The sequence below is a fragment of the Psammomys obesus genome, unplaced genomic scaffold (assembly GCF_907164565.1).
Source record: "Psammomys obesus unplaced genomic scaffold, mPsaObe1.curated_primary_1811, whole genome shotgun sequence".
Taxonomy (NCBI): domain Eukaryota; kingdom Metazoa; phylum Chordata; class Mammalia; order Rodentia; family Muridae; genus Psammomys; species Psammomys obesus.
In genome coordinates, this window is record NW_026596039.1 from 11,333,459 (window position 1) to 11,358,057 (window position 24,599).

The 24,599-nt window shown below is 43.5% G+C and overlaps 1 protein-coding gene across 18 annotated transcripts in view; it reads right to left on the bottom strand.

The window, feature by feature from the left end:
- Positions 1-24,599, bottom strand: part of Ncam1 (neural cell adhesion molecule 1) — a 300,416-nt gene that overhangs the window by 32,027 nt on the left and 243,790 nt on the right. For 5 of the 18 annotated variants that reach the window (XM_055622351.1, XM_055622342.1, XM_055622350.1 and 2 more), the window contains exons 8-15: positions 20,339-20,481; positions 14,771-14,800; positions 10,362-10,512; positions 9,818-10,002; positions 9,351-9,447; positions 8,861-9,031; positions 7,271-7,402; positions 6,133-6,147 (exon numbers count right to left, since the gene is read on the bottom strand). In XM_055622351.1, the coding sequence (XP_055478326.1) occupies positions 6,133-6,147; positions 7,271-7,402; positions 8,861-9,031; positions 9,351-9,447; positions 9,818-10,002; positions 10,362-10,512; positions 14,771-14,800; positions 20,339-20,481 (924 nt within the window). The remainder of the gene's footprint in view (positions 1-6,132; positions 6,148-7,270; positions 7,403-8,860; positions 9,032-9,350; positions 9,448-9,817; positions 10,003-10,361; positions 10,513-14,770; positions 14,801-20,338; positions 20,482-24,599) is intronic. The other 13 variants (XM_055622355.1, XM_055622349.1, XM_055622354.1 and 10 more) reach the window with 3 other exon arrangements.

Genomic DNA, 24,599 nt, shown 5'->3' on the forward strand with positions numbered 1-24,599 from the left:
TGTGTATTTTTCACTTAATCTTTTTTTTTTTTTTAACAAATATCTATACCATAGAGGGGAATCCATCTTTCATTTTAGAGACGAGAAATAAGTGATTTGGTGATTCTAAGAGGCTCATCTACGGTCATGAAGTTACAGGTACAAGGATCAGAGCAGAGATTTGAACCAATGGCACTCTAGGTCCAAAGCCTGGACTCCTTTAGCCTCAGAGCACAGCTGAGAATAAGATGGTAGGAATGATTTCGTATTTGAAATGATAAAAAGAGGGCTTGAGGCTGACTCTAAACCACAGGGGCTTCCGCGGTATTAGCATAAAGCCATCCAGGCACGGCATGCTTCTGTGTGCCACTCTGAGCTGCGGCTGGCATCACACCAGGCGCTATTCACCTAATATCTCACTTTGCCACACACACCTTCCCACATCCACAGAAAGCGAGGCCCAAATTTCCAAAGAGTGGAAGGCCTGGACTTTCTCCACTCCTCAGGATTCAAGGAATAAAGGTATAGAGCAGTACAGGGAAATGAGGGAGAAGAACCAGGCTCACCCACTATGACAAAGGCCCAGGTCATAGTCCCGCTGGATCAGTGATGCCCATCAAGGGAGAGCAAAGCAGAGCTTGACAAACGCTGTCATTTTCATTATCTTCTTTATGGTGTGTGTGTTTGGCAGGGGGGTGACTCATCATTTTATTTTAGAGCAGAGATAAGCAAGGATCACATGCAACGCATTGTAATTTGTGTAGATGCCTATGCCAGGCACATCTGTAAGCACGCACTGTTAATTTTCCCACCAACATTCATGACAGGCCTTTGCACTCAGGGATACAGAGAAAGCTACAGACCTCACTATCTGATTTCAGAGCTTAAGTCCAACTAAAATAAAGGGTAAAAAACACAACACCTCAAAGCATTTTACATAACCCTGCATGCAGGGCAGAATTTTTTTTTTTCTTGGTAAATTCCTTTGGTTTTTCCAAATATCAGCTTTGGTCTCCCCTGCTGGGAATCACATCAATAGTATACAAAGCAGCCTCAGGGCAGCTGTCTGCAGGGCTTCCTATCCAGAGCAAAGCTCTCTTGTCTGCCCTGAGAGCCCTGTGCCTATTCCGTTTTCCCCTTTTTTTCTTTAAAAACCCGATGTGACTTTCCATGGCCAAAGCTGAGTTATCTCCTGGTGAAACACATAACCTTAGGCAGATGAATCTTGCCTGGTGGAGAGCTACCTACAGGGATGCGAATGAATAAAGCAATACTCACTAGCTCGCGAAGACAATGGAACAAGGGTGGAAGAGTTAGCAGGAGCCACTGGAGAAAGAAAAATGAAGATTAAAAAAAAAAGAAGAAAAGAAAATAGATCATTGGAAGCATACGGATGCTGAACTGGAAAAAACAAAACAAAACAAAACAAAAAAACCACGGGAGTAGCAATCTTGGGGTGCTGGTACAAGGAGCAGATGTGAAGTAAAGTTGGAAAGAGAAAAACTGCATGCAACAGGAGGCTGCCACGCCAGTGGACGGTGTACAGGGATCTCTTGTAAGTAACAAATCATGAGCCCAAGAGCCTGGCAAGTCTGCCATGCACCAGCTGAAGAGGCCTCAAACCTTGACCAAACACAAGCAGCCACTTGGGCAGGGTCACCTGTGTCCATAAACTCTGAGGGACAGGCGGTCAGCTACCTGGGCCTCAGCCTAATGTGTACCTTAGCAAGGAAAGAGACTGGCTTTTCATGTTACATATTAGGTACATTATAGGCGTGTATCTATGTACATGGCATATCTCTTGTATGTGTATACGTGTTTTAGTGGTGATCATGCACACCAGATGTTGAGTGTCTTCTTCAATTGCTTTCCACCTGATTTTTTAAAAAAATATATTTTATTTTAAGTTACATGTATATGTGTATGTCTTTGTGTAGAGGTGTATGTATATGAGTGGAAGTGCCTAAGAAGACCAGAAAGAGATCCTCTAGAGCTGACGTTACAGGTGCTTGTGAGCTGTCGGACATGGATACCGGTAGCTTCACTCTGGTTCCCTGTAGGACATGCTCACACCCAGCAAGCCATTTCTCCAGCCCCTAGTCACCTTACTTTTTAAGGTAGGGGCCTCTCACTGCACCTAGAGCTCACTGATTCAGGGAGGCTGGTGGGCTGGGCACCGAGACAACTGTTGTCTCTGTGTCCCTGGCTTTTTTATGTGAGTGCTAGGGATTGGATCCACATCCTTACTCTTGGGCATCATGTGGTTTACTGTCTAGGCATCTTCCTGCCCTACCTGGTCCATCTAGCAAAACCTATGAGTCTCACTCTCTAACTTGAATAACTGGGTGAGACAGAATTGGCCATTTTCATACAGAAGCCTCTGAAAACACGGCTGCTTTTCAAAAAAAAGAAAAAGAAAAGAAAAATCCTAGAGAATGTGATTGTTTACACTGCTAAGGACAGAGAAAGGAAACATTAACGATACGGATCCTCACAAAAAGTCCTAAGTACCCTTCAGCCTGGAGGATGGCTGGAGACTACATCTGCCACACCAGGATACCGAATGGGTCTTTGGGGTATGACTGACAAATATCCAGAAGTTGTCCTTCAGGAATTCAAAAACACAGGCTCCTCTGAGAGCTATGTGAGAGAATACGGAAGCCTCAGCCTATTGGCAGTGCTGCCTCAATGCTCAGGGCTTGGTTTTCCAGATGACACCATCAGAGTCAATGTCCCTGAAGGCATAGCAGCTTGGTCATGAATAGGTGGCTCAGTTAATTAAGGTAAAAGTCTCTCTCACTCACGCTCTCCCTCTCTCTGTCTCTGTGTGTGGTGTCTTAACATGTTTGCATAGTTGTTCATATTATTTCGGAAAAGGCCTGATATCTTACGCACTTTAATCATGTGCATTGCAATACATTTAAGGTGTCCCTCAAGTATCACAGGGGAGACCACATCGAAATAGAAATCTCAAGGCACATCTTTTAAACAAAAATGTGCAGTCTCTACACCTTAAAATACTCTATTTGGTTTCTTGGCACAGAAGCAAAATCAAAAGTACCACCCAGGCCACGAAATTCTACAAGTGTGTGGTTCAGTGACAGAGAAAAAAAAAAAAAAAACATTCAACAAACAGAGTATAAGTTTCCAGCAGGGAGGCAGGCCCTGCCGCAGCAGGCAGCTCATGAACTTAATAGCAGAGGGTCTTGAGTCCACACAGGCATTGAGTTTGAAAACACATGCAACAGAACATTCCCCAGGTTAGAGCTTAGTTTGTTTACACACACAGCTCTCTTTTCACCTCTACGCACTGCACACAGACAGCTAAATCATGCTTTGCCTGGCAGCTAGCTGGGAGGCCTCAGTCCTTTGTGTCCTTGTGGCTTTTGTTAGTTTTGCCTGTTTGTCTCTGGCTGTGATAAACCTACGCCCTTGACTGTGCAGGGGTTTCCTAAGGAGCCAAGAAAGCAACTCTGTTACTGAAACGTCTCGAAAAACTTCAACACTTAATGCCAAACACTGGCCTTAACTAACACCTCCCAACTCAGCAGTTTGGCAGCTAACACTTCTGGCCCTGGCCCCTCTCTCACCTGGGATAGAGATTGCACTCTGGTCCCAACTCCAGAGCCACAAATCAGTCTGTGTCTATACATGGATAGTCTTATAGGATAGGGGAATAGTGCTAGGCCACCACAGGAGGGCCAGTAGGGCGCAGGCTTAGCAGAAGCACGCACAGATCAGTCGACAGGTGGATCTCTGAATTCAGGCAACTTTCTTGTCTTCCAAGAATGGGAGTGAGGACCCAGAGGAGACCCCTGAGAAGACTTGCCACTTCACAGTCTATAAAGTGGGCTTCGTCTCAGCGGTGGGAAACACTGGCCTCATCTTCCCAATGGTGTCCTTTCTCAGGACCGGTGGGAGTGCTCTTGAGCCAGACCTGCATCAGTCACTTGGGAAAGCTTGTGAGTGTTAAAGGGAAGACCACGCTGAGGTTCCTTTAGGGAGTGTGCTGTTCCTGTGTTTACCAAACCACCACGCTGCCATTCTGCATGTGCTTCTAAGATTAAACTCCACTCCTGCTTGTCAAAAAATAATCCTTTCTTCTAAACATTCCCCACGTCCTCCCTTCTTTCCTTCCTTCCTCCCTCCTTGCCTGCCTGGAGGTTTGAATCTATGGCTTTGCACAGGCCGGGCAAGTGTGCCATTGTTGAGATAGATCACCAGTCCTTTCTCCTTTCATTTTATCTTGATACAGGGTCTCATTAAGTTACCCAGGGTAGCCTGGAACTCAGTCTGTAGCCCAGGCAAGCCTTGAACTTATGATTCTCCCACCTAAGGCTCCAATGAAGCTGAGATTACACCTATACTTATTAAGGCCTGTAAAGCCTGGTGCTTATTAATTCTTTAAATCATACCTTTATTATGCGGTTGAGAAAACCGACTTTTGTGTTAATTGTTGCTGTGTCACAGCCTTCTCCAGAGGACTCTGAGAGTCTCCATTAGTTATCCACATTCACACTACCAGACAACAAAAGACCAAGTCCAGAGGCTTTCTTCTTTTAAAAATTAACAACTAAAACTAAAAGTAAAAATTTTAATTAAACATGCATTTTTTAACATGACTTGAAACACACCTTCTGCTGTATTAAAAAAACAAACAAACCCAAACCTCAAACAATCCTATCTTCATAAGGCACAATCTGGTAATGAATGGAAACCACTGTGACCTCGAGGGTCCAGTCCTCCTAGTCAGCTGTCCTCACTGGGGCGAAGACAGTCAAAAGAACGTCTTAATACAAGCCTCCCTCTCTCTAACTAGCAAAGCTGGTCCTTGCTTCCAGATCGCTTCCAGTAAAGAGGGTCCTGGAGGGAGCAACTGAGCATTGCTGGAAGGATCCAGAAGGGAGAGGTTTCTCCGCAGAGCTCCCCTGGGGCACAGCTGTCAGTCTAGCCTGACTGCTCCTTCCCTGCACCCCTCACTCCCACACCTTCTGACACCTTCCCTAGCTGCTGCATTCAGACACCACCGTGGCTGGTGGGGTAACAGCCACACTCAGCTACTTAGTTTTTGCTGTTGCTGCAATATTTCAAAATACTTTTAGAAATATAAGTTTCCCTGGGTGCCTTTTAGGATCGAGCAGCTTTCTCCGAATGGTGTACAGCTTCCTGAGTATCTTTCCTTCCGGGTCTGTTGTGTGTCTCCACCCTCTGTTCTCTACCGTGCTCAGCCTAGGAAGAGAGAGCCAGACCTCTGCAAAGTGACTTTTGGGGGTGGGGTGTCTCTGCAGGCTGAGGGGTGAGGGCCAGTTCCACCCTCTGTAGCAGCTGCCACCTCTCTTGTTTCCCTTGTTCTCTGTGTTCTATAGTTCCAGTTTACATAATTATGGTGTCACTCCTTTGGGAAATCTCTCCCTCTTTCCACGCTATACTGGGTAGCTACTAAGTTAAGTGGCCAGTGTTTTCCCAATATGGGAATGGCCACTGTGAGCAATTCAGGGCAAATAGAGGGAGCTGACCAGTTCCGAGGGCTTAGCTCCCTTCCCATGCCCAGTGCAGGCAGCTGCCTGCCAGGATACAGTGTAACTACACCTTTCTGTACCCCAACACTAGGGATCTCCACCAGTTGCCTCTGCTCCTCCTCATCTACCACCTAACAGACAAGCCAGAAAGCATGCGTTCCCCATTCTTTGACTTCCTAAAAGCAAACAGGAAGATTATTTTTGGCTCCTTTTCCTCGACTGTATTTGGAACAGTGTCCTCAGGAGGCAGATGTCACTCCTCCGGCACCAGGGCTAAAAGTGAGGGGCTGCTATTAGCTTGTTACTTGAAGACCATCTGCAGAGTTCCACCATGCGTGGTTCGGCAAGCCTTATCTTCTCCACAGAGTAATGACTACACACAAAAATTAATAAGTGAACACAATTTCAAAAGACACAGAAGTTGCATGCTCTAGAACAGTGGTGTTAGCCTCTTGGAGTAACCTATATAGGTTAACAAAGGCACAGCTAGACTAAGGTCAGTGTGGTTAGGGCTCAGACAGCATCATCTACTTCAGCCTCTAGGGAACAAAAAAAGGGGCCGGAACTAAATTATGAACTAGAACTAGATGTTAACACTATGGAAACAGGTAATGAGGTATGAAGAGGCACTTACGTGGAGGAGGGCTGTCTGCATTTCCCATGGATGGAACACAGACGAAAAGAAAAGCCAAGAGACAGACCCAAGGGAAAAAAAATAAGATGTAAAAAAAATGAACAGAATCCACAGAGCACATGGAGCTAAAACGCAAATTACCAAATTACTTTAAACAGAAAGAAACACACTCTCCAGAAGGAGGGTGAGAACAGCTCTATCGCTGGGAAGAGGTTAGAGTGGCGGGTGGGGGAGGGTCTCTTTGTTGGCTCCCAGGCTTGTCAGGCTAAGAAGCAAAGGGTTTTCTTGTGTGGATTAAGTCAGGGTCCTAGGAGAGCTTGGAACTCCATGATCACCCAGGAGACCAGTTCTACAGCATCTCCGTCAGCTGGAGGCACCTAGGTGCCTTAGGTGCCTTATGGGGGCAGCAATGTGGATGGTAGAGGAACACGGCCATGGGAAGGCTTGTCCAGAGCCTGGCTGCTGTGGGAAACAAAGGCTATGCTGGGCAAGCATGGTTTTAAGGGATGGAGGGAATGGCAGAGAAACCTAGAGACAGCTCTGAATGGAACCTGGGGAAAGCAGCTCTCCTGAAGAAGTCTGTGAGGCAGAGATGGTCTGAGGAGTCATCTTGGGAAGAAAGAATCAGGCAAGTCCAGGGCCCCTTTCAGATGGCGGGAACCCATATCTCCTCACAAAGAAGATGCCCTATGACTTTATATAGTTACTGCATCGGAAGTGCCAGCACAAATGACATGAGCAGGCATTGTTTCTATTGCCCCCCTTCAAGTCACTAAGTGCTTAGGAGCCTCTGTGGACTGGCTCAGAAAGCAGCTCTCCCAACCTTCCATAGGCCCTGATTGTTTCCCCCTCCCACATCCAACTCGTCACCATAGTTAATCTTTGGTGGCCTCTGGCTGCTAGTCTAATAAACTGGGTCACCCATTAGAACAGTATCCTCCACACAGAATGAAAGGAGCACAGATCAGCCATCCCTGAGAACCGGAGAGGTAGGTGGGCAACTATAGACCTGGGGACCCAAAAGACAAAAGCTGTCCTCTGAGCTATGATGGGGCCAACTCAGGTTTCCTGCCTATCCCTGAGGAAAAGAGGGAAGAGTGTGAGTGTGGAGAGAGTCAGAGCAGCTGGCTGTACTTACGGACTGGCTGTGTCTTGAACTCCGTGGCTGCACTGATCTCACCCAGCCCCTTGCCGTTGAGGGCCGCCAGCCGCACTGCATACCTTGTCTCAGGCTTCAGGCCCATGATGGTAACAATGCCTTCCATGTTGGCTATGGTGAGAAAACGGAGTAGATTAAAAAGGAGTGTCCGTGTACAGGGAAAACCACGCTGAGGAAAAGAGTGTGGTAGGTGTTCAGAAAATTAAACACAACCGTTGTTTGGCAAACATGTAGAAGAATTGAAAGCAGGAGATGAACAGATACCTGTACACTCATGTTCACAACTGCAGTCTTCCCATCAGTCCAAAGTCACAAGCTGCCTTCATGACTTATTGTGTAACAGATGAATGGATCAAGGAAATGCAGTGAGAACCAACAATGGGATATTTACCCAGCCTTACAGATGAAATGTTGACACGTGCTAAAATATGAGGAATCTTGAGAACATTTTGTTAAATGAGCTGATGCAAGAGGACAAATAGCATATGATTCCGTTCCCATGAGGTACACAGGATAGTCAGCTAGGGAGGGACAGTGGAATGGTGGTTGCCAAGGACCAGAAGGAGGTGGAGAAAGCAGGAATTAGAGTTTCAGTATGAGGTGATGGAAATGTTCTGAAGGTGGCCAGAGGTGATGGCTGTGACTCGACACTACTGACTTGCATACTTAAGAATGACTAAATGCATAATTCATGTGGATTTCACCAAAATAAAAGTAGAAGTGATATATTTTTTTAAAGGGGCTGGGGAGATGTCTCAGCAGGTTAAGTGTCTGCTGCACAAGTACAAAAACCTGAGTTCAAATCCCAGAAGCCCTGTTACAGCTGGGGCTGGAGCCACATTCCTGTAACTCCAGCACAGGGGCTAGAGACAGATGGATCATAGGGCACTGAGGTTCACTGCTCAGACAGCCCAGCTGAACTCATGAATTTCAGGGTTAGAAAATAAAGGTGGAGAGTGACTAGGAAAGACACTTGATGCTGACTCCATGTGTGTGTGTGTGTGTGTGTGTGAGAGAGAGAGAGAGAGAGAGAGAGAGAGAGAGAGAGAGAGACAAAAAGAGACAGAGAGGGAAAGAAAGGAAAGGAGAAAGAGGGAAGGATATAGGAGGAAGGGAGAGAGGAAGATATTTAATCTTGAAAGACATCACTGGATTAACTTGGAAGATAGAACAGGGTTGATTCGGGGTAGATCTGTCATCTTGCTGGCCCGGTTATTGTCATCAGTACATGATTGTTCCTGTGTTCAGACCAAGCAGGGATGTCCAGGTGTCATCAGAGAGGAAGCAGAGAGAAGAGTGTGGATGCTTACACTCTTTTCCCCACTGAACTCAGCACCTAATCAGGTCTTCTATCTAGGAATCATCTGAGAGATCACAGGAAGTAGGCACTGAAGCAGCAAGGGACAGAAGGTCAACAACTCTATGGAAGCATGACCTTGACCTAATTCTAGCAGAAAGAGTTCCTAACTCTGGAGGAAACTGGATGGGATGGCAGATGGTGACATCTTGCACGTTCCCTACCTACACGGTCAGCAAAGTTGTGAATTCCAGGGGGTGTGGTAGACTCACCTTCTTTGGCATCATACCACTTGAAATGCCACGCTTCTTCGCCCAGTGACTTCCACTCAGCCTTGTATTTGAGGATGGGCACTCCACCTGTGGCCTCTGGCTCATCGAACTGCACCTGTGCTGTGCTGGAGTATGGGTCAACCCGGTCGATGGATGGAGAAGATGGCGTGTCTGTGAGAACACATAGAGACACCCAGGTCATAGATGTGGCCCATGACCACAACTCCCAATTTGAAGTATGTCTCTCATGTTTCTGCTCCCTCTTGGGAATCTTATCTAAGAACCTCTGATTTTGGAGACTCTTTCCTAGCATATGTCAAATTCTACTCAACTTATCCCATAGCTGGAGTCTCACACTTTAAGTGGCTACCAGCATCTGACTTTTCAGACCCTGGCTCCAACTTTTCCCTCTTCACTGGTATCCTTGAAGTATATGAGATGGTCCAGCAAGGGCAAGGATGGTGTGGAAGTTACCATGAAGGGCACTCACCTGCTTGAACAAGGATGAATTCCAAGGACTCCTGTCCAATGCGATTCACTGCCGTACAGTTGTAGTTTCCAAAGTCATTTTCTGAGTCAGGGGTTACCTGTAGAAGGAAGGGCCCCATGGGTTACAAACATCCCAAGAATGGCTACACTCATCTTTATTTCTGAAATACAGTTAGTAAAGAATAAAAAGGTGATGTACATATGATCAACCCCAATGGGAAAAACAAACAAACAAACAAACAAACAAACAAACAACGGCTCACGTAGGAGGCACATGTCCAGTCCCAGCCTAGCTGCATGGTCAAGACCAGTGAAGGTGAGGATGGGGACCTAGAAGAAAGGCTCAGTTCCTTCTCCATATAGTGTTCCCCAGTTACAGATATGCTAGGGAAGCAGGAGAAATGATTTACGTGTTCCCATGATCACATAGCCCTTTCCACCCTGCTTTTCCCCCACACCCTAATTCACCTCCAGATAGCTAGCAGATGGGGTATTGTAGATCTTGATATTGCTGTAGTTGGAGCTTGGCAGCAACTGACCATCTCGGAACCAGGAGATTGTGGCACTTGGGTAGGCAAAGACCTCACAGGTGATGTTCACCTGGTTCCCCTCCCAAGTGTACACAGCCACAGGGCCCTGGAGCTTGGGAGCATCTGCAATGAATGACAATGACCATCAGAACAGCTAGCATTTTCTTAGCACACCCACAGCCTGCCCTCTGGCATTGGAAAGCTAAGCATGACCCAAAGCAGAGATGGTGCTTGGAGCAGCACAGCTCTGGGACATTTTGGAATTCATGTGTACATGTTCTGCTTGAGAGGACTTGCAGCATGGGGGACTGGTGGCAAGCTTGGGGCTGGTGTTTGTGTGTGAGTACTTGGGGCCACAACTCTGAAACAGTTGAGGGCCAACAGCGTCAGGAAATGAACAAAGCGGAACTTGGTACTGAAGCTGAAGCTTGTGTCTCCTGTATCCTGACCCTCCACCCACTCCTTCCCTAGTTATTCCTTACATTGAACTTCAAGGTACATGGACTGGGAGTCCTGGCCGATGGTGTTGCTGGCCGTGCAGATATATTCGCCAGCATCTGTGTACTGGATGCTCTTCAGAGTCAGGGAGGACACACGAGCATGGCTGCGTACCACCATGTGTCCATCCAAAGTCTGCCAGGAGGAAATGGACAGCATCAGAGACTGAGGTGAGGCAGAGGGCTGGGGCAGCTAGAATAGTGTGGGTCTAGGAAACAAGGCCATTGCTTGTCTGTGATCAGTCTCTATTCCTTTCTCTGTGTCAACCTCTAAATTCACTTCATCTATCTAATAATGGAGGAGAGTGTGGGAGCAGAGTGGGAACTTTAAGGCAGTTCAAACAGAAAATGGAACTCAGATGGTTGGGGGCATGGTAAGGTCCCTCAAGACTAGTTTGGGATGTGTTAAAATGTAAGCAAAAGCCCTGGCTGGCACAGATTCCAGAAAGATCTTGCCTTTCACCCACCCCTGTGCTTTCCTTCTAGTCTGACCATCCCTCACAGTTCCATGGTGTGTGAATGTGTACTAGAAAATGCCAGTGACCCAAATGTAAGAAATGCAAGAATGTCTTTCCTGTAGATGCCTCTCTTCCCTGCATGTGTGATAGTAAGACAGTTTTCATTTTTAATGGGGAAACAAGCAGAAGCTCAGGCCCTGCAGAGCCAAAAGTATCAGGTCCTCCTCTTGAAGAACAGTAGAAAAAGAGCCACAGGCTCACTCAGGATCCTTTGTACCAAAGTCTGCACCCATCTCTAGTCTTTGATACTATCATTAGTTTACTGAGTCTCTAGAGTTACAAGGACATTCGGGAAATGAATAAGCACATGATCCTTAGACAATGGATATTAGAATACTTGCCAGGCCTCCCTCTTTGGCATTTTAGGCAAAAGGATTGCTAGCCTTTGCAGGGCCTAGGCATGTTCTCCTGGGTCAGATTCCTCAGAAAACTGGTAAAATGAAGAGGGGCCATATTCTATATAAGCTGGGCAGCCCCATTAGGTCCACTGCAAGATTCTCAGTAGAGATGAATAAGAGGGTGTGCTACAGCTGCCACATTATTGGGTTTGGTCTTTAGAGAATTAAAGAGCATGTAACCTCAGCTTCTATCAACATGCTGAATTAGAAGCTCAGTGGGCAGAACCACAATGTCCATTTCTAGACAGTCCAGGAAGTTAAAAAAAAAGAAGAAGGTCTCCCTGGTCTTGTACAGAGGTCTTATCAGACCTATTGCACAATGTCCATTTACCATCAGTAATCTACACCATTTGGATAATGTCCACTTCAGTTATCTGAGTTGTATCTGGGAGTCAAATCCTGCTTCTAACAAGGGGAGGAAGGGACAAGGAAAATCATCTCTGCCTATAGCTTTGTCCAGCTTTTTCTATTAGAGATGGATACCCTGTAAATAGGGGAGGTTTGATGATCAAGACGCTGCATCCCAGGACATGGTACACATTAAAGAGAGGTGACGGGAGACTGTCCTAGAGAATCCAGAGACAGTTTATTGGAGATGCTATATTCCAGGACTCCTTTTCTTATAAGCAGATACTGGTCCATCTTAGTGGCTATTTTTATATGTCAAACATAATCTTCACGCATATGTCCAGCTTCTGAGACCATGAAGTAAGTCTTGCAGGGATCTTTAAAAAGCTGGCCTGATTTGTTTATCACTCCTTTCTGTCAAAAGCACAACAGAATTGGAAGAAGAAGGGACTCAAGGTCCACACATGGTCTTGTCAACTGTGGGATGAACTGTGACCCAGGTTGGGCTTTTCCTGGATTCTCAGGAATCCGAGAGAATATTTCCATGTAGAAAGAGGCAAAGAGAGTCACACAAGTAAGAGCATTAGCACAAAGCAAGACATGAACAGCCCTTTCTCTGAAATGTACAAAGACAAGCTCATGGAAAGGCTGCAAGATTTTTTTTTGGCTTGTTTCATAAATCTATCTCCTTGCCTGTATTTGCCTGTGTGGAGATTTCTGTCATTTAATGATGTCATCAGGCCAGTAGGCAATCCTCTATAGGGATTTCTTATTTTGGCTCACTGAAAGTTTGATCATGGGATTCTTCACCAGCTGTCCAGTCATCCCTTGGAGGATACACTGATAGACTACAATGTGGTTGAGTTATCTCGTCCTCAAATAATTTCTTCTGGCACAGGGGCACTCCCATAAGACACTCCAACCACATGTCCTGTTGACCACTCAGGCATCTTCAGAGGGAGCCGCTGAACTCAGGTATGAGTAGAACAAACATATTACAGCAAAGAGATCTTTCTCCTTCTGTTTAAAAAATTTTGTGTGACTCTAATTATTCTTATCAAAACAGTTCCCAGGTAAAAGTGCTAAGACTTTCAGAGCATCTAGAATGAACCTGGCTACAACACAATCCTGCACTCAACTGGCCTATGGTCTTCATCTCTGAATGAGTCAAATAGGAAAAAATGGAACTTCTGAGCCTCGTGGGCAGCATTCACTTGAAAGTCAATTATGTCCAAAGTGAAACATTCAAGATAAAAGATACTTCTGGAAGATGGAGTGGGGCTCCTGCTTTCCTGGGAGTAAACCTATTATTTCCATTTATAATGATAACCCATTTAATATCTCCTTAATGTTCCCTGATAAATCTTAGCACCTCCTCCAGCCATGTCCAGATCAGAATGACAGGAAGAGATGAACAAGGCAAAGCATGAGATCAGTAGCTTTGGAAGTCAGCCCCATACTTCACCCCTCTTCTACCCCTTCCCCAATGCTGATGGGGCCATGGTTTTTGGGTAATCAAGCACTCAGCCTATGACAGCATTAAGTGATTTCAAGGCCCCAGGAGGGAACCATTTTAGTGGGGACATGTACTTGACGATGGTCCCCATGTCATCAAAGAAGGCATGCTACAGAGATGAACTTATGATGAACAAGATTCAACAATGGCAGACTTCTTGGGTGCAGAAATGAATGTCCATGCCAGGAGACAGGTGACAACTTTCAAATATTAAGCAGCTTTCAGTATTTATTGCTATGACCTAATCACAGGAGTTATGTGTTCTGAATGGTTATCACCCCAAAAGAATGGGAGGGTACACTCACTGAATTAAAATAGAGAGTCTATTTGGACTACTGAATCCTTTTCTGTGATTATTGTTTTGGGTGTGAAAGCTTCATTTGGAGAAAGGCACAAAGGGGACTTTAATAAAAAATATTCACAGATTAGATTTTTTAAATTTATGTAGAGGCAATTGAGTGTGTGTGTGTGTGTGTGTGTGTGTGTGTGTGTGCGCACACACACACATATGTATGCCTATGTAGAAGTTAGAAGTCAAATCCAAGTGTCATTCTTCAGGAGCCATCCACCTTGTTTTTCAAGAAACAGTCTCTCACTGGTATCCAGGGCTCATTGGCTAGACTAACTGGCCAATGAGCCTCCTAGGTCCACCTGTCTATTTCTTCTCAGGGCTGAGATTAAAAGCACGTAACAGCATCCCTGGCTTCAACAGGAGTGCTGAGGCTCGGCACCAGGGCCTTGTGCTTGTCTAGCAAGCACTTTACTGACGGAGCTCTAACTCCCGAGTCTCAGGGCAGCTGGTTTTTATGTTACAATTGGTTGCTTATAGGTACACAAACCAGGTAAAAAATGGTGGGCATGACTGTATGGAGGGTCTTCAAGTACAGAAATGGAATGGAAAGGTTAACGTTTAGCTTCAGTTTTCAACCCACGTCCATGTCACTCAAACTGAAGTAGGTAGGCAGGGAAATTCCAAAGGCTAAAATGCCACTGACTTGACAAAACATAGACCCATTTGTGCCAAATCACTCCAATCTTACACATTTAATGCTCCATAAAAATAACAGATACATTGAACAATTTGGAGAAAACGGTGAAAGATGTCTTTGGGGTTGCTTTTGACAGGAAATGCAATGTGACAATTGACCAAGGCCAGTCATTATCAAGTAAGTGAGCAACAAGATGAGTTGAGCTGGAAAGGAAATGGCCGAGTGGGTTTTAGATCACTCACTATGTGACTTTATGGTCCAAAGCCACAGCCACCAGATGACAGTTCAAAAAAATTTTTTTTCCATTTCAAAATGCCTGGCTTGGGAATTGGGCATTTTATTTCTATCAATACAATTACCTGGGTATGATTTTTACCAGCACTGGAAAGAGAGCACGGTCCCATTTTAGAAAATAATAAAGATTTGCTCCTCCACTCCCAACACAGCTTGCTTGCTCATCCTAAAAAATGACACTATTGCTAGGTGATGTCTACTGCTATGGACCTAATCTTTAATCCAACTAGAGTGCTCATTATGTTAGCAAGTCTGGTTATTAACTGTGATGGCGAGTTAAACTGCGGTGCTTTCAGAGCTAGAGACTGGCTAGTGGTCAGGTAAGCTATACCTCTTGCTTCTCTGGTCGAGTCCACGAAGCCTGGAGAGAACAAGATATAAAACACAACAAGAAGGCAGTAAAATGTCACATGTTGCTTTAGAGAACTCATACTGCATTCCGTGCACATGCAGCTTCTTTTTAATTCAGAATTTTCCTTAAGGCCCACTTTCAATGATATGATTATCCCCCAGATTTAATTTAGAAGTTAGCTGATGTTCAGCTCCCCCCACCTTATGCACCTTAAATGTTTAATTCAAAGGTGAAGGCATCCTAAACTCTGTAGGTATATATATATAGATATGTAGATACCAGAATACATATTCAACTCCTCCTATGCTAAGCATCCTAAATAGTCTTCATAATATTTGAGGGCACTATCAATTATTATCAAATCATCTAGGGTTACTTAAAGAGTAGACTTGTCCTCTGAATGTGATAGGCAGATTATCACACATATACTAAAGTTATTAAATGCTCATGCATTTTACAACTCAGCATGCATTTAATTAAAAGTGATTGAAAAAGAAGAAGAAGCAAGGAGTGGAGAGATACAATGAGTATGAAGTATTTGAGACTATGGGTCAGGAAGCTCTGAGGTTACTAAATGCTGAATGCTGACAGTGGGGCTTTAGAGCCTAAAGTTAGAAAGGTCCCGGATGGCATTTGGATGGAAGCGTGGACCCTTTTTATCTAACATGCCACTCGTGAGAGAGTAAGAAAACTCATGCACATGAGGATTTGGGGAACTTTCTCCTTGGGTCTAGATTGGTTAATTTATCTAGCACAGGGATATTTTTTTTCCTTTGGGTGGCATTCCTGACTGACTGTCCCTTCAGATGGCAAAGGACACAGAAGATGCTAGAAACAGGGAATGTGAATGAATCAGCAAACACTAAATGTAAGACACTTGAGAGATGGGGGATGGAATGTTGGGTTACATCATATTATGTTGGGATGAGGGGAGATGTAAGAACAGAACAACATGCACAGATCAACATCATGGTGGGCAAACAAGTCAGCTATAGTTGCCAGTTCTACAATGCTAGAAAGCTTGCTTGTCACAGGCCAGGGCTGTGCCAATCAAGACTTTTATTTATTTTTAATGGGCCAATATTATCTATGGTTCTTTATTTTCAAATTATATTCCTTGGTTTCTCTGTCCCAAACCACTAGCATTCTGTGGCTTTTAAAATAAACTATTGCTAGGGACACACATTTCTAGTAGCCTGATTCTTCTCTCTGTGTTTGGTGGATTGTAGCAAATGTCTGTCTTGGCTCCAACAATTAGGTGGTGTGGCCCATTTAAGGCAATCTGATGTTTAAATCTATATACTTGGGAAATAAATTAGGATATGATTATTATGCTCCAAATGTTGTTAGGTTTTGGTTGTTTCAATACTTATTTTCATTGTTACATATACATATACATATTTAGTAGTTTATGTGTACCTAAACTAAAGCATTGCACTTTTATATGCATATCACTCATTCTCTATACATTTGCCCCTATCTTAGCCAGATCAGGCTCTGATCACTGTATGCAAAACATTGTCTGATGTCTTAAAGTGGGCACCAGGCTTGTACCCAATCAGAAACTCTCATTAGTGAAAAAAAAAAAAGTGTGGGCTTCAAAAGAACTCAGAATTTCAAAAGGTCTCTCTTACTTGTGGACACTCTGCCAGCCTAAGACTGGAGGCTCACAAAGCTACCTCTCACATGTCCTATCTGTCTCTTTTGACCTTAACTGCCCCCCCTCTTTTTCCTTAATGGTAAATGAGCCATATCCTTTCTATAGAATCATCTCAAAGGCACAAAGATATTCAAATGGCAAATGAAGTTTTTTTGTCTGGATGGGGTTGAGTATGTAGATCATAATCCTTCAGTTTCAATATGTAAATGGTGCCTGGGGTTTAGCAACACTCAAACACCTGGCACTATTTAAGATCAATCTGTATAGGATGAGGAATGACATGCCACAGGTGAATAACCTTTGAAAGAATCACAAACACCTTCACAAACATGTGAAGACTAACCCATAATGATGTTCACTTTTCTCTTTTTCTCAGGATAGCAATGACTGCTAAGAACTATATGATATTTTGGATATCTGGTCTACCTCACTGATCTCAATCATCCAAGCAATCACCCTCATCTTAGCAATGATGAGATATGATGGGAATAGTTGCTGACCTGAGCCAACTCCACTTGCTGAAGCTTAATGTATTGATGGGACTCAGTCCAGAGACATGATTAAGGGTATGGTGTGACTATACTCACATTGAATTTATTCCTTCTTCCCCTTTCTAAGGGATATTCTATCAGAAATTCACTACATCTCTGTTGGTGAAATCCTTGCCTTCTCCCATCGAGAAGGGCAGCATTATGGTCAATCAATGATATGAAAGACAAAGCTTCTTTAATTCATTTATACTCCATGCTGAAGGAATCTGAACCTTCAGCAAAAGCTACCAGGATTACAGAGTACTGTGGTACCATGACATCAAGTCCATCATTTTCTGAGCCATTGTCTTGGAAGGAAACTGAGGACTCTGAACTTGGACCTTATCTCAGTAAATATTTTCATCAGAAACTCAGATATTTTGAATAAGGGTTCACATAAGTCTGGAAGCAATAGTATCACAAATGTTAGGTGACAGCTGCACTGGCAAAGCTGCTGAACTACCTGCACTTGAACTTCATGCTAGGGTCCCCATTGGCTCTTCTACCTCATTATTTTTAGCATGCGGATATAACATAAGGGGAGTCATCTGAGCAGAACTACTTCAACTTTCATACTTGTTAGTAAAGTTCCCATGAACAGTCAATCATAACTGAAAGATGGTCTGAAATAGTAGTTCTCCAACCAGAGAGTGTTTCAGTAACTTACAGTTGGCTATAGGTATTTGGGTAGGGGTGAGAAATGTCAGCTATCTTATAATGCATAGAACAGTCCCAGTGAAGGGAGAATCTTAAATGGCCAAAATGACTGTGGCTGAGAAACAAAGCTGCAACAAGTAAAATACATATAAAATTCTGTGTTGTTGCTTAAGCAATCAATTTCATGAGACTAGGACAGAAGAGAATTAGCCCAAATGTAGTTCACAGATAGGCCTACACATTCTAGGTGACCATGATGTGACATGACCCAAGGGCTAAATGCTACTTTGACTACCAGATGGTGTCTGGATCAAGATGATAACCCCATTGAGCTCTGTTCAAATTGTCAGGGCAGAGTAAGAATTTTATTGAGTGCTAGTGAAGTGAAGCTATCAAGTTACAGGACTACTAGAAGGGATGAAATGTATGGATATCCTGATTTTAGAGTTGTCTTCCATTCCTCTAATTCAACATTGCTAGTAATTTCAATACATAATTATGTATAATGCAACTTTAGGTGTGAAAGAATGTGAGTAGATGTTGCCATAGTAAAAATGATTTGGACTAAAGTTCAACCTGCTCACAGACAGACCATGTTTTATCATTTCTATCCATCTACAATATCAGAGTGACATCCAGCTTCTTTGATGTCAATATTTAATTAGCAGAAGTGGCAAATTTTATTACATAGGGTTTTATTTAAGCCAACACAGTAATGTGGCAGTATCATGGACCTATCTGGAGGACTTGTTCTGACACTGATTGAATCATGGTCCATTAATGCCACTTCTAGCAAACCTGAAGCTAGTCTACAGTAAAAGAAACCGTGATGTAATCTGTGCTGGGCTTTAATGGCTATCTCAGATCAAGACAGATGATCAATATAGAAAACTGAGTTGTTAAAAAAAATCAGTACCAACTGGGCTTGTGATGGTCTTTTCTGATGTCTTCAGTCTCAATATTTATGGAATATGAGTATATATTAGTTCCTAGCTATTTATTTTCATTTGATAAAAATGAAATCATAAGTATAAGCCAGAAGTGCCAACCTATTAAAGACAAACCCCAAGTAGGCACAAATCTTAATAATCTTTCTTGTCTAGTTTAACTGTTGAGCTATTTCTAAAAAAGACACAGAACTTAAAAACGTCGTTCATCTGAAATAGATGTTTTCGTCCTTCACTGTAGGTCAGAGATACACACTGGGTCACTTGGACGAATCTATTCGGAAATCTAATATAGAAAGACTGGCCAAGCAGTGGCCATGGGAGTTAAGCCCTGAAGTCTACATTGGGTCCATGTAACACACAAAGGGAGCCAGAATCTTAGCTAGGAACTTAATTTCAGTGTTGATAAAGAAATTATGAAAGCAAACACCTCACTTCTTAATTTAGCTGGCTTTTGCAGATCAAACAGCATATGCGAGTTTCAAAAATAGTTAGCAGTTCCTCAGTTGAGTTTTTGTTAAGCTGGATTCAACTCTGGGTATGAAAGTTGCAAAAAGAGGAATGGGATATTTGAATAGTGCTTTCTGTTCTTTATCTTGCTTTTTTGTTACTGAGGCAGTTCCTTAAATGCAGATCCCATTTTTAGCCCTGCTATTTAATATTATCCCTTTTGGCTTTATTTCAGTTTGTTTCTAGAGGTTTCCTTTAGCTAGGCAAAAGAGTGCATATCTATCATGTTTGTCATTTTGGTCAATAGGCTATCCATTATAAACATTCTTTAAGGCTATTACTCCTGAGTAGGTAACCAAGCTTTGGCTACCAAAACAAAGCCCCTTACTACAGGAGATTAAACATAATATTAGAGAGGTGCCATAAAACCATCATCATTATTATTTTGGTTATGTAGTGCTTTGGACTAAATTTAGGGGCATATGCTCTTCTCCTAATAAGATCTACACTACTCTGCAAAGTAGCCCTTTCTTCTCATTTCTCAGCTCACTCAGTAGCAAAGGGCTGCATGATGTGGCATGGTCACCCCAATATTTATATATCACCACTAATAAAGATAGCTTTCCAACTGCCTACAGATCCATGCACCTTAAAGTTAAATGTTTGTAGCCATTTTAACTTCCTAGGGATTTGCTACCATGTCCTTAAACTTTGGTGAATATATTAAAGACCCAGATATAAGCACCATCATCTAGAAACTGCTAATTATTTTTGCCTTTAAAACAAAATGGAATCCAAATGTGACCAAGAATACAGGCAGACACAAAGGCAACCGAGCTTTTGTGCACAGAATCCATACAGCATGAGTATATGAGACGCAAGAAAGAGAATTAATAGACTCATTCTGATCCCTGTTGTTTCTGGGAGACACTTTGCTGGGTGTGCCTGAGCTGATGAAAATATCATCTTGTGTCCAGAATTTTGCTTGTCCTGGCTCCTTACAGCTCCACAAGCCTGGGTCAGAAATTCATTATTGCCTCCTTCCAAAAACATCTACCTTGACCATATCCACTGCCAACATGCCCTTCCCCACCTATACAGGGAACAGCACCCATCTCACTGTGAGGGGATGTTGATTAGGCCACAACCAGGCAGGCTGGAGAAGGGAGGTTGCAGGACCTGCTGCGGCTATGGGTGACCACATCCCATCTTCCCATCTCCCAAAGAGAACTGGGCATGGGGTAAACCTGAGGTGCTTCAAGTCTGCATTCCATAGTCCTGAAATTCTTGGGCGACATTGTACCTTTTCTTCATTGCTGATGTTTCGGGTGGAAGTTCTCCAGGTGATGGAGGGGATGGGATCTCCTGAGGCTTCACAGGTCAGAGTGACTTGTTCCTCTAGCTCCATGGCTGTCTGATTCTCTACATAGGTGATTTTGGGTTTTGCTGAAAAGAAAAAAAAAATCATTTTGATGAGTTTATCTGGTTATTTAGCTCTTGGGATTTAAGTGATAGCATGCAACCATTTTAAAAGTTTTCTTATTTACTAAATGTAAGTCTCAATTCTAGATATAGCAGGAGACACAGAACTGCACCCCCAATGGTTCTGGCAACATTGAAATGATAGTCATAGACACATCCTCTGGAATAGTACAGACAGTAGGGTGCTTGAGGCCTGCTGCAGAAGAATGCTACCCTGGCTCAAGTCTTCACATGGAGATGGCTTTGGGGCTGGGACATGAGGTTTCCATCATATCTGGGTGGAATGGAGTCATTCTAAGCCCAGAAAACTTCTTGAAGGAAAGCAAAGGTGCAAAAGGAAAGGGAGAAGGAGGTAGAAAAGGAGGTGTAAGTAGGAAAGAAAATGATAGTTAGCTAGCTAGCTAGCTAGACAGACAGACAGATAGATAGGTGTTTCATGGAATAAGAAGACAATGTCCAGCAGTTGGTATTTTACCCACAAGTCACTGAGACCCATGGCTGGAGTTTCATCAAAGTCATGGAGTGGTAACTGAACCCCAAGAAGATTAATCTAAGGGGATTCTAGAGTGGAGAAACCTCGAGGAGAAGCCATTTTAGAAGCACCAGGCCCATGCTGTAGGAAAGGAAGGGGAGGAACTGAGCTGAGTTCATTTTCCAAATGTTTGGAGTAATGCAAGGAACACATGTAGTACAAGGCTGAATTAAATGTGAAAACATTAGAGAAAATTGAATTTTCCTAATTTAAAACAATTATACTCAGAAATTGCTGCACATTCCACTGAAGAGAAAAGATAAGGCTGTACGAACAACTTATTTCACTACTAGAGAGAAAGGCAAGGCAAGAGAGACACAAAGCCAGAGTGACAGGTGGCTTTGGAAATCACTACATTTATTTTATATTTAAATTCATAGTCACTGCAAGTCAGCTAAGAAAATATGGCCTGAGGACATACGAATTCAAGTCCTCCATGTTGCTTCAACAAACAAAATCTGTGACAAATGGTCTACATTCAGATAAAATCACCTGAATGGCTCAAGTGGCTTCCCAAAGTTACCGCAAGACACTTAGCAAATTATTTTGTCATGCTGGCACACACACATATGTTAATCCAGCATGGCAAAATGATGCTGAGACAATGATTCCATCAGCTCTGGATGAAGCTTTCTGTAGGAAAATTTTATGACTTACCTTGATAAAGATGCCTTGTAAGAGGTCACAACTTAAACCATATGGAATTAAGCTTTACTACTATCAAATTACAAGTTTTAGAGGGTAAGATAAAGCGAAGGCAAAATATGAGTTGACTCTCTAGGCTATTAAAGTGACCAGATGAAGAGGAATGGGAAAACGGACTTAAAAACGAAAACAAAACAGATTCTTTCAAAAATGATTTGGGGGCTGGAGCTAGCCAGATGGCTGAATTTCTGGAAACTGTAATTTTGAGTCTGAGATTTAGACAGTCTTATGGACCCTTTCATGGCCCTCAGCACCTTGTCCCCTCAGTGAAAGAGTAACAGAGGAAGATCTGGTGCCACCTATTAACATTTGGTTTATGTGTTCCTGTCTCCTAGATGCCTACAAAGACTATCTTGTACAGGCATTTGGAAAGGGGGCTACATTCTTCTACAGTTTTATTGAACACAGTGGTGTCCGGTTTTTGTTTGTTTCTACGGGGTCTCACTACACAGTTCTGAGTAGCCTATTAAGTTGCTTTGAGACCAACAGTGGCCTCAAATTCACAAAGATCCACTTGCCTCTGCCTTGCAAAGTGCTGAGAATAAAAACAGGTGTTCCCAACACACAATTTAAAAAGACAAATTTTGATAACAAAGAGAGCTTTGATAGGCGTGATTTAGTCTCTCTCCCTGGAAGCAGCACAATTGTCAACACTAGAGGAAGGCGGTGAATGCCTTGAGACATCACAGGTGTACAGGTCTGATTATGAAATGCCTTCACAAGCTCATACCTTTGAACATTTGTCCCTTGCTGCTTGGAAAGGTTATGACACTTTTAGGAGGTAGAACCTTGCTGAAGGAAGTACACCACTCAGTGTAGGCTTTGAGGTCTCATAGCCTGGCCCCACTTCCTGCTTCCTGTCTGCTTCTTGTGTGTAGATGAAATATGATCTCTCTGCTTCCTGTCTATTAGGAAGGCCTCCTGCTCCTGATGTCATGCTTTCCAACTGTGATGGGCTGTGTCTCCTTTGGAACTGTAAACCAAAATAAGCCCTTTTCTTTTCGAAATTACTTTTTTTTTTTTGGTATGAGGATTCTATCTAACGAACTGAAAAAAACTCCAATAAAGACTTTCTAGATAATAATTACATGGAGACAGAAAACACTATTGGACAAATAGGAACATATATGCAGAGCATCTTTTGCTTGTAAAAGACTACCTCCTTCTACATGCTAGCACCAAGGGGGAATTTCTCCAAGTTTCATCTTTCCCATAGTGCCTCGTTTCAGTTTAAGCTCTCATCAGCCCCTGGAGTTTACACGCTTCTGTTATCTCTCTGCTTCCCTGAGACCTAGTGCTTCCAGTGGCTGCATTTCTTCTTGTATGAGCTATTTTTCAGTGGCTGTAATAAAACCCCATGACTAAGACAATTAATAGAAGAAAGTGTTTGTTTTGAACCATAACAGTAGGAGCAAAAAACTGAGAGCTCACATCTTTAAGCTAAGCAGAGAGAGCCAAATGGAAGCAATACTTCCATTTGGGAAGATATACTTCCAAATCCTGCCCCCAGTGACTTACTTCCAACAGCAGGAACATACTTTCTAAACTTCCCCAAACAGTGCCACCAACTATGGGCCAAGTGTTCAAATGCCTGAGCCCATGGGGAACAGTTTTCATTCAAACCACTACCTGTGACTAGTCCACAGTTCTTCAGTTTGCCACTCGGCAACAGCCTAGCCCCATCCTGCCAAGACTCTGTGAGTCTTATCCAAGGAGAACCCTCCTTCAGCCCTTTGGTTGTCTCTCACTGTCTTTTGCCATCATTCACAAGAGCTGTTTAGTTACAGGAGTCAGGGAAGCAAGATTTCTGCCTCCCACTGCACATGCCTCAGCTCATGGCACCGCAAGATCTCAAGATCATTAGCACAGGCTTTACAATATCTGCAGAGGCAAAAATATGTTTTCAGAAGGACCCACAAAGAACAGTGATGGAACCTCAGAGCCAAGGTAGAATCCATCTTAAAGAAAGGAGCCCTGGGCTCTTTCAGCCCTAGCTCTAACTAGGGCTCTGTATCCATAGCAGGTCCCTATCACAGGGTGCCATTCAGTTATAATCACAACAGTTTCTGCTCCAGTCATGTTCTTTGTATACTGACTGCCACCCTTTCTGAAGCCATCAGAGGTCTCATCTCTTCTTTGCTACCCAAGGTGTAGGCCTCTTTCCTCTTCAACATCATGAAGCTTTGCTACTGCTGAGTAAACCTTCTCAGTCCACCTCAGGGATGACCCATGGCAGCAATCTAGAAGGGAAAGGCTAGATAGTGAAGAAGATTCCCTAACAATCTGTCTCCCAACCACCAAAGTTCTTCAGGCTCTCTCACTTCATAATAGATGTTTCAACCAATGGAGACCAACAAAAGGAGGAGGGTACGGAGGATTAGATGGTGGAAAGGAGAGAGAACCGAGAGAGGCAGGAGCTCAAAAAAGCCAGGTGAGCTCTCTTTGTGGCATTCTGGAGGAGGCTGATCCTGAATTTGATATACCTGCTACAGGTCCATGATTTCCTTGTGCTGTCCTTAAGAGCCCAGCCACCTGTGCTCTGCCTGCCCCACTGTGCTGTCTCGAGAACACTCTAGCGGTCTTGGGAAAGAAATGGTGTGTGTGTGTGTGTGTGTGTGTGTGTGTGTGTGTGTGTGTGATATGAAGATACACAGAAGTATAGGGACGTAGGATATATGTGTTCACTCAGGATAAAGATTGGGAAGGCATATCCTGTCTTACATGTTTCTTTATCCTAATTTCTCTTTTCCTTACCACTTCCTCTGGGCCTTACCCATTCTGCTCACTCTCCCATGGCCCCACTTAACTCCTCATTTACTCATTACTGTCCTTCCTGCCTGAGTCA